General features: G+C 45.9%; 1 protein-coding gene across 2 annotated transcripts in view; it reads right to left on the bottom strand.

Moving 5' to 3' along the window:
- Positions 1-16,535, bottom strand: part of AKAP12 (A-kinase anchoring protein 12) — a 106,443-nt gene that overhangs the window by 12,109 nt on the left and 77,799 nt on the right. The window contains exon 1 of one of the 2 annotated variants that reach the window (XM_066247880.1): positions 7,050-7,250. The exons of the other annotated variant lie outside the window; for it this stretch is intronic. Within the exon in view, the coding sequence (XP_066103977.1) occupies positions 7,050-7,074 (25 nt within the window). The 5' untranslated portion in view covers positions 7,075-7,250. Of the gene's footprint in view, positions 1-7,049; positions 7,251-16,535 lie in introns of those variants that run through there. 2 annotated transcript variants of the gene reach the window in all.

Genomic DNA, 16,535 nt, shown 5'->3' with positions numbered 1-16,535 from the left:
ACAAAAATGCACACAGATGATTGTAGCGGCTTTATATATGAACGCCAAACTTGGAAGCAGCCAAGACACCCTTTATTAGGTGAGTGGATAAATTATGGTACATCCAGACAATGGAATATTACTAAGTGCTTTAAAAAAAAAGATCTAACAAGCCATGAAAAGACATGGAAGGAGCCATCTGAAAAGGTTACATACTGTGTGATTCCAACGACACAACATTCTGGAAAAGGCAAAAACTATGGAGACAGTGAAGTCAGTGTTGTGGGGGAGGGGGAGGAGGAAGGGCAGGCTGAATAGACAGAACACAGAGGATTATTTCTGGAAGCAGAACTACTTTGAATGATATTATGAAACCCAAAGAATGTACATCACCAACAGTGACACTTAATGTAAACTGTGGACTTGAGGTGATAACGATGTGTCAATGTGGGTTCATCAGTTGTAACAACTGGACCACTCTAGTGGGGGTGGGGTAGTGCGAGGGGCTAGCAGAGAACACACAGGAACTCTCTGTATTTTCCATTCCTTTCTGATGTGAACCTAAAACTGCTCTAAAAAATAGTCTATTTTTAAGAGTCATGTGACTTAACCAGTGTTATATAGGAGGTGGGTGAGACTCTGGTGGGCCAATGAGCTGGCAAACGAGCAGAACACAAAGCTCATCATTAATTCCATATTTTTCAAAGTGTTAAAATTCTCATTTTCCATAAATCACCATAACTTTTTATAATTTGTAAATGCCACTTATGATGAGAAAAAGTATTTAGACATGTCAACTCCCACACTTCGAGGGGAAAACTGCTATATGTCTGGTGTGAATAGCAATTTAAATTCCATTTCAGTGTAAAAAGCTGGGTTTTTTTAAATTTCATAATTGCAGTAATGCTTTTTTTATTTTTCCAAAAAAGAGCATACACATCCTACCCACCCACTCACAGATTCAAAAGACCACCTGACATTTATTTATTTATTTATTTATTTATTTATTTATTTTATTTTACACAAACAGAGAGAGGGATAGACAGGAACGGAGTGATGAGAAGCATCAATCATTAGTTTTTCGTTGCACATTGTGACATCTTAGTTGTTTATTGACTGCTTTCTCATATGTGCCTTGACCGCGGGCCTTCAGCAGACCGAGTAACCTTTTGCTCAAGGCAGCAACCTTGGGTCCAAGCTGGTGAGCTTTTTTGCTCAAACCAGATGAGCCTGTGCTCCAGCTGGCATTCTCGGGGTCTCGAACCTGGGTCCTCGGCATCCTAGTCCAGCACTCTATCCATTGCGCCACCGCCTGGTCAGGCCTGACCTTCATTTTTGCAACTATCACCGTCAAGACTGGGTAAAGCAAGAATTAATTGGTACTAAATGGGAGTAAGGGAGAAGGTAGAGACAGCATGTTCTCATACTTAATAGTAGAAAGGGTGGAGGAAGCCTAATTATGCAGTGGAGAAAAAAAAAGGCAAGAAGTCAACATCAAGGTAGAACATTGGCCCAGCATGTGGATGTCATGGGTTTGATTCCCAGTGAGGGCACATAGAAGGAGTGATCATAGAAAAACCCTTCTCCCCTTACTGCCCCCCCCCCCCAAAGAGACAGAATTCACAGAGAGGGGAAGAAGAGTAAAGAGCAGACTCTGCAGACAGATCGGTATTTCAGTCTCAGGGGCCCTTGAACAAAATTCCCTGAAGTTTCTGTTCTTAGTGTCCTCATCTGTAAGGTGGCCTCCAGTACTTCCTGCAAAAGCTAGTTAGGAGGCTGAACTACCAGTTGGTCATCTATAATGATGATAGAACAAATGCTATGAGGGTCCTTTTTTTCCTTGTTTTCTTAAGAGCAGAACTATTTTTCATTTTTTTACTGACTCTAAAAATAATCTATATACAACATTATAGGAGATTTTAAAATATAGAAAATGGGGAATAACATCCATGAAGACAATGTCCAAAGATAATCACTATTAGTATTTGAATTCCTTCTGATAAGCTTTTCACTAGTCTTAGAAGCTGACATAATGGCTGCACAATTTATTTTACATCCAACTATTGTTCAACAATCTCCATTGGTCCACTTTCATTATCACACAATGTCACAAGCGTTCCTGTGTATAAAATTCCTGTCTAACCCCCTGAATGTTTTGAACAGAAGAGGGCAGCATCGAACAGCGTTCAGCTCTCCCCAACAGGAAGCCCACAACTCTCCCAGGTCTTCAGGCCTAGAAGACCCTGTGGAAATCCACCAAGACATAAAGTTCAGGTGTCCTTTCAAATTCTGAAAGCCGAATGCCATATTGCACCTATTTTTACCTCTTTGACTTACAACATAAACATTTCGAGGGGGGTAAAGAGGGCACAGACATCCCTCTGGCCTCTCTCTTTGCACCCTGTACAGATCTAGAGTCTGTACCCTATTTTAGACTGCAGGTCAAATGTGGCTACAGCTCTTTTTCTTTTCTTTTCTTTCTTTTTGTTTCTTTCTTTCTTTTCTTTCTCTCTTTTTTCTTTCTTTCTTTCCCTCCCTCCTGCCTTCCTCCCCTCCCTCCCTTTCAAATAGATTTTCAAGAGAAAGGAAGTGGGGGAGAAAGGGAGGGAGGGAGGGAGAGAGAGAGAGGGAAAGAGGGAGAGAGGGAAGGAGGGAGAGACTGAGAGAGAGAAACAGACTTGGTGTTCCACTTGTTTATGCATTCACTGGATGATTCTTATATGTGCTCTGACTGGGATGGGGATTGAACCTGCAACCTCGGCATATCAGGACGACACTCCAACCAACTGTGCTAACCAGTTAGGGCTTGCAACCCTCTTCCCTGTGTTACATTTCCTTCCTCACTTTCTCACCCCGACTGCACCCTAAAGCAAGCCCACATTTCCCAGGCTCTGGCTGAAGGCAGAGATCTCCAGCCATCAGCTTTTCCCACCCGTGGTCTAGTCTGTGGTTAACAGGAACTTTTCTAGAGGTATATTTATCTGCTATCTGCGTGCTGGTTCTGAATGAGTTAAGGATCATAACTTGGTGAGCAAATGGAGTAAGAAGAATAGCCTAAAAGATGTGGGGCCCAGATAGGAGAGAACCAAGCCAGCGGGTTTGCTAGGAGTGAAGGGAATAGGCAAGGGACCAGAGGCCGGTAACACTACCATGGTCCAGGAAAGGCAGGCCTGCGTTCATCTGTTCAGACTCAGCAGAGTAGAATCCATTCACAACAACACTTACAAATGTTTTATTAATAACTGTACTCTTAAACGACTCCAAACCCTCTCTGCTATAGTTTGACACAGGCAAGACTGTGTTGGGCATGGTGCTCATGAGTGTGGCTCCCTATAGAATTATCTGCCTTAGATTTGTCCGGTTGGATAGGAGGAGGAAAATGAAAAACCTTGATCATCTAAGCATCTCTGATTGAGGGATGTACTTTCTTGGCACCCAAAGAGTCCTTCGGCAGAAACAACTGATTTTAGACTGGGCCTTTCCGACACAACATATAATTATCACTCGTGTGGGGCTTTGAAGAACCTGCTATTAATCCTGCAGATCTGTCATACACCCTGAAAGTCCAACCATGGTGCGCATTCACTGATGTCGTGGTCCGGCTCAAAACCACGTTCTGACCAGGCATCAAAGACGGCAGAAAGTTTTGGGAAGGGAACCAGTCAGTGTGCCAACTGACAAAGCCCCCAGGAGGCAGAGAGCTGACAGACAGTGCCATCTCTATACTGTCCTCGTTGGTCACTGGTCCTCGTCCCACCCCAAGCCACTTACATGGGTGGGAGATTCTGTGGTCCCCACACTCATGAGCACCACACTCAACACAGTCTTGCTAGGTACACAGTTTGTGAGCCCTGTTTTTCTAAACCGACCTTAGTGGAAGCAACATCATACAAGGCTTGCTTCTTAAATGAACATCACCACAGACACCACATAGTTCTGAATCCCTTTTTCTGGGAAAAGACTCGAACATGCCTGTGGGAGAGTGTCAGGATACTGAAAACATTACTTAAAAGTGAGAAATGATCTTAAAAATAACATACATACAAGGTAACTTTCACTCCACTTTTTCTTCTTTTAAAAAAATTCATTATCTCGCTCATGTAATTCTTAGGTTTAGTGTAACCAGCACTCGCAATTCCCCAAGCACATCAAGGCGGCTGGAGTGACATCTGGAACTGGTTAACTTTCCCCTGCGAGTTGCAGCATTGTCCTGGAACGCTTCCAGGAATTCTCTGCATTCTAAATCCATCCCTTCTATCCTACACACCCAACTCCCCTTGTTCTAAGGCTCATTAACCACAAAACCTCCAAGGGGAGACATTTAACTGGGATTAAAACTCAGATAAGCGAAACCCACTCCAGGCATATACGGGTCATCGCCCAGCCTGATGTGACGGTCAATGGTATGTACATCTTACTCGCAATAAGAAAGGGGTCCTTTAAGGCACTCTATAGCTATGCTTCTTTGTAGCTGTAAAATGCAATAGAAACTTAGTTTTAAGGATAAAAAGAGTTAAAACAACCCCTTTTTGCAGGGATATTGTGAAGACACGGTGGTAAGGGCCACACCGTGGGCACGCAGTTCAATGGTAGCTAACGATTCCAGCATTTCATGTCCCACGCATTTCTTGACAACAACTAATCTGCCTCCACAGCAGACAAAAGCAGCCACGGGAGGCTATTTTTACGTTATGTTTTCAAACAACTTGCACAGAGAAATGCATTCTAAATAATCTAGAAGTTGCATGATGCTGGAGGATTTTCCTCCTTCCTCCGCTCCCTTTAGATTTAAAGAAGAATGTTGCCCTAAATTACTCACGATCCTCTACAGTCTCACTGTGTGCAAGTTCTCTGACTCAAAAGATTTTCATTTTGTTTTTGTTTTGCTGGCACACCGTTGATAAGAGGGTACGGGGAGAAGACACCTCTTTGATCATCATCATATCAAAGCACTTATCTTTTAGTGTGTAAGTTAACTTATTATTACTAATGTGATGTGAAGGAAAGACTTCAAGACGGGCGATAGTATATAATGTGAATAATCAATCATTTTATAATTCAAGTCCCGCTGTGTCCATTTCAGTGGTGTGTGTCTATGGGGTCGGGGAGGGGACAGTCCATTCCCTCAGTGACAGCTTTTCCCTACTTTCAGAAACGAAAGCTTATTCTTAAGTAATTCTACAGGAATGTTATCCTGGTCCCTTCCTGTTAGTTGTGAAACTTAAATGCTCCTTGCATAACACAGTACTAAACAGGACGAGAATAACTCTCACATTTAGGTAAACTGATCTTGAATTAACCCTGAATGCCAATTATAAAAGTCTTTATTGCCTTTCGAGATTCTGACCAACTATCTAAAGATAGCTGCTGTAAATCTTCCTTATCAAAAAAACTTGCAGAAGAAAAAAAAAAGAACTGAAATTTCCCCTTTCCACTATAAAATGTGTATTTGCTGTTATAACAGTTGGAGTTAAGATTTTCTGTGTCCTTTCTTATTATCAGGAAAAAAAGTTCTAAATTTTGCCATATTCTCCACTGTAATAAACATCAAACTTAGAAAGCAATAGATCCAAATACTTGAGGCTGCCTTAAAAATTAGAGAGCTCTAAAAAATAAATAAATAAAAATAAAAATTAGCCCTTCCAACTGCTTCTGATCACATACCATCCCATTGGGATTATCTGAACCAATTTGTAAAAGCCCTCATAAGTACCCTAAATTTAACTCCTAATTAGTGCTACAAAAGACCATCATCTTCTCCCATAAGAAACTCAGCATATGATAAATTAATCAAATAACAAATATAGGAAAGGCCAGGCTGTATATACAAAAAGCACCCAGAAAAAAGTTTTGATTGGATAAGCACCCTCCAGTACCATGACACCCACAAACCCCACTCCCAGGCGGCCTCTTTCAGGGTCGGGCATTTGTATATTTCATTCACAGAAAAAAGAACGTTCTGGAAAAAACGGAAAGTTTTGTGTTTTTAATTTTTGTATAGTCTATTTAAGAATTTCTATGTACCATGTGAATTGTCATGCTAGGTAAAGAAATGGAAAGTCTAGTCCAGTTAACTTGGGGAAGGAATTTTAAGGAAATCTCAAAGTAAACAAGCTAAATCTATAGGAGGCGATAGATAATCTGAGTTTGGCTAAACTTTCACACTCATTTAAAATTCTAGAGGAGGACAAGGCTTTGCAGAAGCAATTATACTGAGAAAAAAATTTAAGTCCTAGAAATTGTCCTTTATTGTGCTGTAGTAGGTTTGGTGAGCAATGATCTTGAATGTTTTAAGAGCGGTCTTATAAATCTAAATTAGCAAATGGAGTTTCATTTTCTTGATGGTGGGAAACAGGAATGAGGAGGAAAATAGGCAGGTTTCCTTAGGAACCACGAAATGATCAAATCAAGTTAGAGGTGCTATAGGTACATTCTACAAAAAGTTTGATATATGTAATTTATTTGCAGGAGGTAGGTATTAAATAATGGAATTCATACTCAGCCAGACTTCTAGGAAGCAAGCTTAAGCAATATACATTTTTACTCTTCACTGCCTAAATGCTGTTACCTGCTAAGCCACCCATTTTACCAAAATTATGGCTTTACTAAAACCACCACTTAAACCAGCGCTAACATTTCATTCAAGTCCCCTAAATCACCAAGTGTGCCCTCCCTGGAAAGTTCCCAATAAGTACGTCAACAAGCAAATATTGCGATTTCTCAAACACAAGGATTTAATATTTCATGACGACAGCAAGTGATTAATTAGGCTGTCACAACCTATTTGGAAATTCACCCCAATCTAACATGGATCGATTCACTTGGTGAGGTATTCTCCCTCTCAGCCAGGGGAAAGGGGACAGTCCCTAACAAAATACAGTCCAAAATGCAAACATCAGGTTTGCTTGGTTCTTTCAGAGCCACCAAGAGAGAATGCTCTTCTGATCAAAGAGTCAGCACAGGGAGAGAATTACACGCCCATCGGTAAGTCCCGCCACCGACTCCGAGGTCCCCGCCCCAATGCAGGTGAGAGGGGAGAAAGCATTTACTCCATCTGGCTCTTGCCTTACCTGTGATTGTGATGATCCCCAGCATGGTGAGAAGAGCCGCTGGGGTCCTGCCCACCCTGCGCAGTCTGGGCGGTGATCAGAAAGAAGCAAGCACCGAGCCACCCTCAGAGCGCTGGGCAAACCCAAGCCGAGGCGGGACCTGCAGCGCAAAGCGGCTGAGCGTGCGTTTCCCGGCTAATTATAGGAGGACCCACCCTGGGCCGGCCGGCTGGGGCCTCGCCCCGCCCTCGCCCGGGCTCCCGGGACCCCGAGTCATGTGTTTCACTTTCAAGGCGAGGAGCCTGCCCCGTAGCTGGTCTGTTAGCGGTCAGCAAGGCTCTGCAGATGCAGAGAGACCCCGGGAGGGTTTAAAAGTGCCTGGGATGAATAAGACCCGGAGTCAGCAGCATTTTTATCTAAACCATGACTTCATTCCTGGCGCCGACTTAGTTCTGTATCTCAGTTTTTAGTATTATTTCTTTTAAGGAAATAGCCGCACAGATATTAAATTCTACTGCCATTTTTAATAGCGTCCTTGTATCCTTACCGCTTGTTTAAAAGCTTGATGAGGTGCAAAAACACGGCTCCTTTTTTAGCACCTGTGGTTATTTTATATTTTCGCCATCTGCCTGACACACACGTTGTGCTGATTTGAGGGCTGGCAACGGTCAGGTGTCCTGTTTCCTGAACTCTGAGAAGGGCAAACTTTGTGTCTTCCACACTTGATTAAAGCAACCCCCCCCCCCCCAAATACTCGGGCACTAAGATTGTTTGTTTTTTTACCTAGTGGATTGGAAGCTGAACTTTTAGATCAAACTGTGCAGCTATACAGACAGTATCACGCTTCTAATATCCAAGCACAATAGCATGAAAAGTAGTCAGATCCGATGATAAAAATTCAGAAAATGACAGGCAGCTGCACATTCTTCAGTTCCTTTCCACTGAACCCTCAGGTTTGTTCTCTATATGAAGACACAAGGTAAGTGCTGGAAGAACTGGTGTGTGCTCACGATCTGACTCGCTCTGCTGTATGCCAGGCCCCGCTGCGGGCAGGTCCAGTTCGGCCGCGTGGGTTTATTCCCTTCTTTTCATCCTTTTTCTGTTTGTCACTCCATGTCTTGCCTGTCTGACCCCATGGGCAGTGACTCTTCCTCTAAGCAAACAAAAGTAAGGTTTTACTATTTCTCTTTTCTTTAGACCCTGAAGATGCTGGTCGTTACTTCTTGGGAGGCAGGACGGGTGGTGGGGATCAATGAGATGGGTGCAAGAGTTATCAAGGTGATCACTTAGTAAGTTATGTAAGGTCTAATCACTGGGATGTACACCTAAAACTAGTATAATAATGCATGTCAACTGTAATTGGAAAAAAAATTGTAATGATTTAAAATAAAAAAAGCAGTACAGGCGTGCAGGCTGGCATGGCACGTAGTTGCTCCTTCTGGCCACCAGAGGGCACTACACACCATATTCAGGCCTCAACTGATCCGAGTTAAGACAGCGTGGTTGCTGGCAACCTGGCCTCCTTAGAAAATTCAGCTTCATCCCCTTCATGGACTTGATTTCCCTTTTCGATTCCGCAAACGCCCAGCCTGGCCCTAAAACTCTGGTGAGAGCAGGGAAGTAATGCTCCTTGTTCTGACTGACGCCTGGGAGCTGGTTCCCAGAGCGAGTCACTTAGCAGCTTCCTAATCTTTTATCTTCTGTAAGAGGAGTCTTACCTTTGGTTCAGAAACTGCTTCTATTATGAGACTCTGGTGTGAGAGAAAAGCTGCTGGTGCTAATGGTCCCTAGGCAGTCCACACAGCCGAGGGGTCAGGGCAGCTCCGCATTCTTCCCCTCCTCCCACCGCTGACCCAGCCCCAGCCCTGGAGCTGGTCATGGATAAAGCCCAGTCTGGGGTCTGTGTCTGTGACCATTACCTGAGCAGTCTGCAGCCGTCCCTAGCCTGGGGATCAGCCCACACAAATGTCACTGTGTCCCCAGGTGGAGCTCACACCTCTCCCCAGAGCTATCCCAGGAAGCCCCGCTCCCTCCAGGATCGGAGATCTCAGTTCTAAATTTCTCACCGCCAGCTGTTGGGGACAGCACAAGGCTTTCATTTGAAAGCCACCTGTGAAATACACATGTTCAATTCACAGGTGCACCCGTTGATTGTGACCTTGCTCAGCTGCACCCCCAGCTCCTCCCCCATCCCCAAAGTCTAACTTCTCACAACAGGACGAGCAACAGCTGCTTCCCTGGGCTGGACAGGAAGAAACTGCACTGGTTACCAAGTTTAAAACACACAACAAAGGTAAAAATGCATTGCTGCTTAGTTCTGTCACTTAGACTTTACCATTTTAATTTATTCTGATGACATTGGTAAAGACACTGACACGGCTGATCTGATAGTCCTAAAGAGGTCATGTGGAGAGCTGTGGACTCCCTCGGGAGACAGAGAGTTCTTTGTTCTGCACCTCCGAGAGTAATCAACCACAGAGCGTGCGGTAGCTGCTCCCAGAGCCGCTGTGTGTCTGCATGGACAAAGAGAAGTCCTCCATCAGGAGAACCGGGGGAGCCAAGGCCACGCCCAAGGCAAGCTACAATGCAAGCAACTTGCCCTTGGGATCACTTCCAGTCCCTGTTTGCTTGTTTTTGTTAAATCAGAACTTTTAGAGGATGACATCATCACCCAAAGCAAAAATTGTGGGGAAATGTTTACCAATAACAGAAACAGGTAGATGACAGAAAAAGTGTTTCTCCCAAAACTCCATGGTTCAGGCAACAAATATCTACCAATTTCTTGCTCTGTGTTAATTAAGCTAAGCACCCAGGGATAAAACTGGATATTGTCCTTTGCCTCAGGGAGCTGGTCTTGGGTGGCAGACACACCCAGAGGGAGAAGAGGCCACACCTCATAACTCCTGAGCTAGCCTCTGAACAGACGGGGGTGAGGGAGGCCGCCCAGCCTGGGCCAGAGGCAGCAGCATGGGCAAAGGCATGAAGAACGTGACATCTGGGGAGTCCTGGGTGAGTTTCACATAGCTACAGGCTCAGACTCTACTTGGGGAGGCCAGGGGAGGGGAGGGGAAGGGACGGAAATGACAGAGGTGGGAAGTGGAACTGAGATAAACATTATATTTGAGGCCAGATTATGAAGGTTCTTGAATAACATCTCCAAAACTTTGTAATGCATCCAGTAACCCAGTTGAAGAATGAGCAAACGGTCCGAGTAGACATTTTTCTAAAATAGATACGCAAACAACCAATGAGCATATATAAGAAGATGCTCGACATCATTAGCTGTTAGGAAAACGCAAATCAAACCCACCGCGAGATCCCACTTCACACCACCACGACTATAACCAAAATGATGGGCAATGATAAGGAATGGACAAACTGGAACCCTCATACATTAGCGGTGGGAGTGTAAAATGGTGCGATGCTTTGAAAAACAGTCTGACGAGTCCTCAAAATGTCCCACATAGACTTACCTATGATCCAGCAATTCCACTCCTAGATAGATACCCAAGAGAAATAGAAACGTACATTCACACAGAACTTGTACAGGAATATTCATATCAGCATGACTCATAGGAGCCAAAAAGCAGACGTGACCCAAATGTCCCTCAACTGATGGCATGGCTAAACAAATTCAGCCTATCTACACGCTAGTAGTGGTACTCGGTAATAGAACAGAAGGAAGCAGCTCTCCAGGTTCTACCTGCTCTGACACCGACGAGCACTGACATTCTCTGCCAAATGAATGAAGCTAGTCAGAGTAGAACATAACTGACATATTGTTTCATTCTATTTATATGAAGTGTGAGAAACAGGCAAATCTATAGAGATACAAAATAGATTGGTTGCAAGAACTGGAGAGCCGGGGAGACAGAGGAAGTCCCTGCTCACAGGTCTGGGCATTCTTTTTTTTTTTTTTTTTTTTTTTTTTTTTTTTTTTTTTCATTTTTCTGAAGGTGGAAACAGGGAGAGACAGTCAGACAGACTCCCACATGCGCCCGACCGGGATCCACCCGGCACGCCCACCAGGGGCGACGCTCTGCCCACCAGGGGGCGATGCTCTGCCCATCCTGGGCGTCGCCATGTTGCGACCAGAGCCACTCTAGCGCCTGAGGCAGAGGCCACAGAGCCATCCCCAGCGCCCGGGCCATCTTTGCTCCAGTGGAGCCTTGGCTGCGGGAGGGGAAGAGAGAGACAGAGAGGAAAGTGCGGCGGAGGGGTGGAGAAGCAAATGGGCGCTTCTCCTGTGTGCCCTGGCCGGGAATCGAACCCGGGTCCTCCGCACGCTAGGCCGACGCTCTACTGTTGAGCCAACCGGCCAGGGCCGGTCTGGGCATTCTTGATGCGAGGATGAAAATGCTCTGAGAGTGTGGTGATGGTGTACAACTACGTGAATATGCTAAAAGCCACCGATTTGGGTACTTGAAATGGGTCAGTGGCATGGTATGTGAATTATATCTCGTTAAAAGTTTTTTTTTTTTAAAGAATGTTTTTCTATTAACTCCGAAGGCTACTGGAGGCTTTGGCGGCACATAATTTAAACTGTGACATAGGTAAGGTGAGTGGGCTGTAAGGACAAGGAGGAAGCCACTCTAGAAACAAGACAGATGGCAACTGCGGTGACCAAGGTGAGGGAGGAGCCCAAGGCTCCCTCGGGCACTCACTGAAAGATGCCCGCAGGCAAAGGGCAGGCAGGACAGCAGCTGAGGCCGGGCAGGTCTCCGCGGTCATCCGACCAGAATGGTGCCTGGGAAGTAAAGATCTGGAGCCCCCAGGAAGGGGGGTCTGGAAAGGAACCCTGGGAACGGACAGAGAGATAAAAGGCAGTCGAGGAGAACGTGACATGAGGGCAAATGTGAGAGGATGAGAAGGTGGACCTAGTGGCTAGCAGTCTCGTGATCTCATGACACAAGCTGAGAACTGAAGAGGCCTCCCAGCCTGAGATGGCCAGGACCAGTGGACAGGTAACTGTGAGAGGGACAAGTATTTTCCTTTTTCCTGAAAGGGAGGGGGGCAGGGACCAATGCCCAGAATTAGTTCATTCACTTCTTCCAAGGAAGCTTGAGTATCTTACCCAAATGTAAGTGAGACTTGGGGAACCTGGAGAAATGACTCAGACACCAATCCAGTCCTCCCTGTGACCCGCCTTCCGTTTTCTGTACAACCTGGCGTGACCGTGGAGGAAGGGAAACAAAACCCAACGAGGTCTCTTCTCCGGCTAGAGCACGGCAGGAGAAATCCAACTAAGGCAGCGTCTGGGCCACTGCCCGTCCTTTCAAGGGTCAAGATCATCTAAGGCTGGGTTAAAAGCTGCTCCAAAACGGATAGCTGTGAATGAGGAGATGAATTCATACATTGACTCTAAATGACATCTAACTGACACGGGATGGGCAGCTTCTCCTGGGCTCAGCGTATTTTTGGGTCTCTGTCCTTAGATTACAAACTCAGATAAATACCAGCTAATTGAATTGTATGGTCCAGTTGAATTGGACATGTTTATATAGACATAGTTATTTCAACTCAAAATGCTCAAGATAAATAATCTGAAGACCAGTGCCTCAAAGGGACTGTTGTGACACAACAGGAGAGCTAAGAAGGGACTTAAAAATCACTGGACAGCCTGACCTGTGGTGGCGCAGTGGATAAAGCATCGACCTGGAAATGCTGAGGTTGCCTGTTCAAAACCCTGGGCTTGCCTGGTCAAGGCACATATGGGAGTTGATGCTTCCAGCTCCTTCCCCCTTCTCTCTCTGTCTCTCTCTCCTCTCTCTCCCTCTCTCTCTCCTCTCTAAAAATGAATAAATAAAAAATAAATAAATAAATAAATAAATTAAAAAAAAAAAAAATCACTGGACAAGCCCTGGCCAGATAGCTCGGTTGGCTGGAGCGTTGTCCCTAAGCACAGAGCGTTGTCCCTGAGCACAGAGCGTTGTCCCTAAGCACAGAGCGTTGTCCCTAAGCACAGAGCGTTGTCCCTGAGCACAGAGTGTTGCCAGTTTGATTTCCGGTCAGGGCACACGTGAGAACAGGTGAGTCTATGTTCTTACCTCTCTAAAAATCAAACAGTAATCTAAAAAAAACCCACAAAAAACACTGAACAAATCCATTTTAAAAAGCAAAGGGAAAGTAGATTTGGCAATTCTACTTCTATGAAATATGCCAAATGAGAAGTAGAGATTTCTGTATGAGAATGTTTTCTGCTCGGGACATATAATAATATATTTAAGAACTTAAGTGTCCCAAAGGTAGGAAAATGGTATATCTAACTCTTCAGTGGAATATTTGACAAAAACAACATGTTTGAAGCATTAGTGGCAAGGAAAACACCTACGCTGATAGATAAACCCACATCTCTATGCTCGGGGTAAAGCAGAATAAAATTAGATATTCCACACAATACCAATTTTGCTTTTTAAAATACATATACATATACATATATATATGTGAGGCTGAGATTAAAAAGAAGCCCAGAGCCCTGGCCGGTTGGCTCAGTGGTAGAGCGTCGGCCTGGCGTGCGGGAGACCGGGGTTCGATTCCCGGCCAGGGCACACAGGAGAAGCGCCCATTTGCTTCTCCACCCCCCCCCCTTCCTCTCTCTCTCTTCCCCTCCCGCAGCCAAGGCACCATTGGAGCAAAGATGGCCCGGGCGCTGGGGATGGCTCTGTGGCCTCTGCCCCAGGCACTAGAGTGGCTCTGGTCGAGGCAGAGCGACGCCCCGGAGGGGCAGAGCATCGCCCCCTGGTGGGCAGAGCGTCACCCCTGGTGGGCGTGCCGGGTGGATCCTGGTCAGGCGCATGCAGGAGTCTGTCTGACTGTCTCTCCCCATTTCCAGCTTTAGAAAAATACAAAAAAAAAAAAAAAAAAAAAGAAGCCCAGGAAAAAAACCCCAAACTAACCACAGTGGAGTTATGGGCAATTTCTGTCTCAGTGTTTCCCAACGTTTCACAAGTCTTCTATCAACCCTGTGTTACTTCTGCAGTGATACTGAAGGCCCAGCACTGCAGTACCCTACACCTTAGAACTGTACCTCCAGCTTCTATCAAAAATGCAAAAAGGTCTATCTAGGCCCTGGCAGGTTAGCTCAGTTAGTGGGCGTATTCTCCCAAAATGCCAAGTTTGCGGGTTCGATGCCCTGGTCAGGGCATGTACGCTAAGATACCAATGAACACACAACTAAGTGCAATGACAAATGAGTGCTTCTCTCTCTCTCTCTCTCTGTCCCTCCAAAAAAAAAAAAAATCAATCAGGTTTTATCCACAGAGCCACCTGTCAAGGTCCAAATCACGTGTTCTGAATGTGAGCAACAGCTGCCCCAATGGATGAAAGTTAGTTCCTGGGGAGAAATCTAAAAATAAGTGAACACTTTTTATGTATGAAGCATAGCTATCTGAGCTTCATCTATAGATGTATATGTTACATAAACCTATATACAGTGTATCTGTGCTATTAAAATTTTAAAGAGAGGCAATTAAGGGAAAAAATATCTCAGAAGACCTCTAACATGAGTGATCATAAAAAGAAGGTTGAGAAATACTGCTTTAAATATAGGTAAGCCTCGTTTTACTTATTTATGTATCTATCTATTTATTTATTTATTTATTTTTTGTATTTTTCTGAAGCTGGAAACGGGGAGAGACAGACAGACTCCCGCATGCGCCCAACCGGGATCCACCCGGCATGCCCACCAGGGGCGACGCTCTGCCCACCAGGGGGCGATGCTCTGCCCCTCCGGGGCGTCGCTCTGCCGCGACCAGAGCCACTCTAGCACCTGGGGCAGAGGCCAAGGAGCCATCCCCAGCGCCCGGGGCCATCTTTGCTCCAATGGAGCCTTGGCTGCGGGAGGGGAAGAGAGAGACAGAGAGGAAGGAGGGGGGGGTGGTGGAGAAGCAAATGGGCGCTTCTCCTGTGTGCCCTGGCCGGTAATCGAACCCGGGTCCCCCGCACGCCAGGCCGACGCTCTACCGCTGAGCCAACCGGCCAGGGCCTGTATCTATTTATTTAACTGAACTTGCTGGGGTACAAGTTTCAGGTGTGAAACGCAGTAAGACGTCATCCCTGCATCGCGAGCCCATTGCCCCAAGCGAAGTCTCTTTCCATCTACACCCCCCACCTTTGCCCACCTCACCTGCCTCTACTCCCCTCCCCTCTCGCTATCATCACACGTTATCTGTGTCTCTGTGTTTTATAGTTATATACGGGGTATTGTTCGGCATTCCTTCACTTCTTGTCATGCAGACCTCAACCCCCCCTCCCCTCTGAGAGCTGTCAGTCTGTTCCACGTGTCCATGTCTCTGTTTCTGTTTTGCTCATCAGTTGAATTTGTTCATTAGATTCCACATCTAAGTGAGATCGCATGGTGCTTGCCTCTCTCTCTGACTGGCTAACTTCACTGAGCATAATGCTCTCCAGGTCCACCCATGCTGTCGCAAAACATTTAAGTTTTCCTTCTTTTCCTTACGGCCCCTTATTGTTTGAGTGTATCACAGCTTTTTATCCACTCATCTACTGATGGGCACTTGTGCTGTTTCCAAACCTTGGCTCTTGTAAATAACACTGCCGTGAACACAGGGGTGCATGCATTCTTCCCAGTTAGTGCTTCAGGATTCTAAGGATATATTCCCAGAAGTGAGAACACTGGGTCAAAAGGCAGATCCATTTTTAAGTTTTTGAAGTAACTCCCTACCGTTTCCCACAGTGGCTGCCCCAGTCTGCGTTCCCACCAACAGCGCACCAGGGTTCCCTTCCTCCACACCCTCTCCACCACTTGTTGTTTGTTGATCTGTTGATGAAAACTATAGGTAACCTTCATTTTAAAGAAGACTTTGAAAAATACTCTATAAAAAGCAAGCATGCACGTTTATCATCAACTTTTCAGAAACGCAATCTAATAAGAGAAGCATCATCTTGTGCTAGAAGTAATGAACCCGAGAGTCAGCTCGCTTTTCCAGAAGAGAGATGCGATCTCTCATTTGCCTGATTTTTTTTTTTTTCTGAAGCTGGAAACAGGGAGAGACAGACAGACTCCCGCATGCGCCCGACCGGGATCCACCCGGCACGCCCACCAGGAGGCGACGCTCTGCCCACCAGGGGGCAATGCTCTGCCCCTCCGGGGCGTCGCTCTGTTGCGACCAGAGCCACTCTAGTGCCTGGGGCAGAGGCCAAGGAGCCATCCCCAGCGCCCGGGCCATCTTTTGCTCCAATGGAGCTTTGGCTGCGGGAGGGGAAGAGAGAGACAGAGAGGAAGGAGAGGGGGAGGGGTGGAGAAGTAGATGGGCGCTTTTCCTGTGTGTCCTGGCCGGGAATCGAACCCGGGACCTCCGCATGCCAGGCCGACACTCTACCACTGAGCCAACCAGCCAGGGCCTCATTTGCCTGAAGTTTTAACCAGAAGGCGTGGGAGGGAGGAGCAAGCTGCATGGACAGACCTGGAAGAAAAGGTGACTAGCGATCCAACCCCACTGCATTCCATAGCTTTCCAGCTGAATGATGTCAGCCCCCAGCCCCCAC

The sequence above is a fragment of the Saccopteryx bilineata genome, chromosome 12 (assembly GCF_036850765.1).
Source record: "Saccopteryx bilineata isolate mSacBil1 chromosome 12, mSacBil1_pri_phased_curated, whole genome shotgun sequence".
NCBI lineage: Eukaryota > Metazoa > Chordata > Mammalia > Chiroptera > Emballonuridae > Saccopteryx > Saccopteryx bilineata.
Note: the sequence above shows the minus strand (reverse complement) of the source record. Positions and strands in the feature narration are given on the sequence as shown.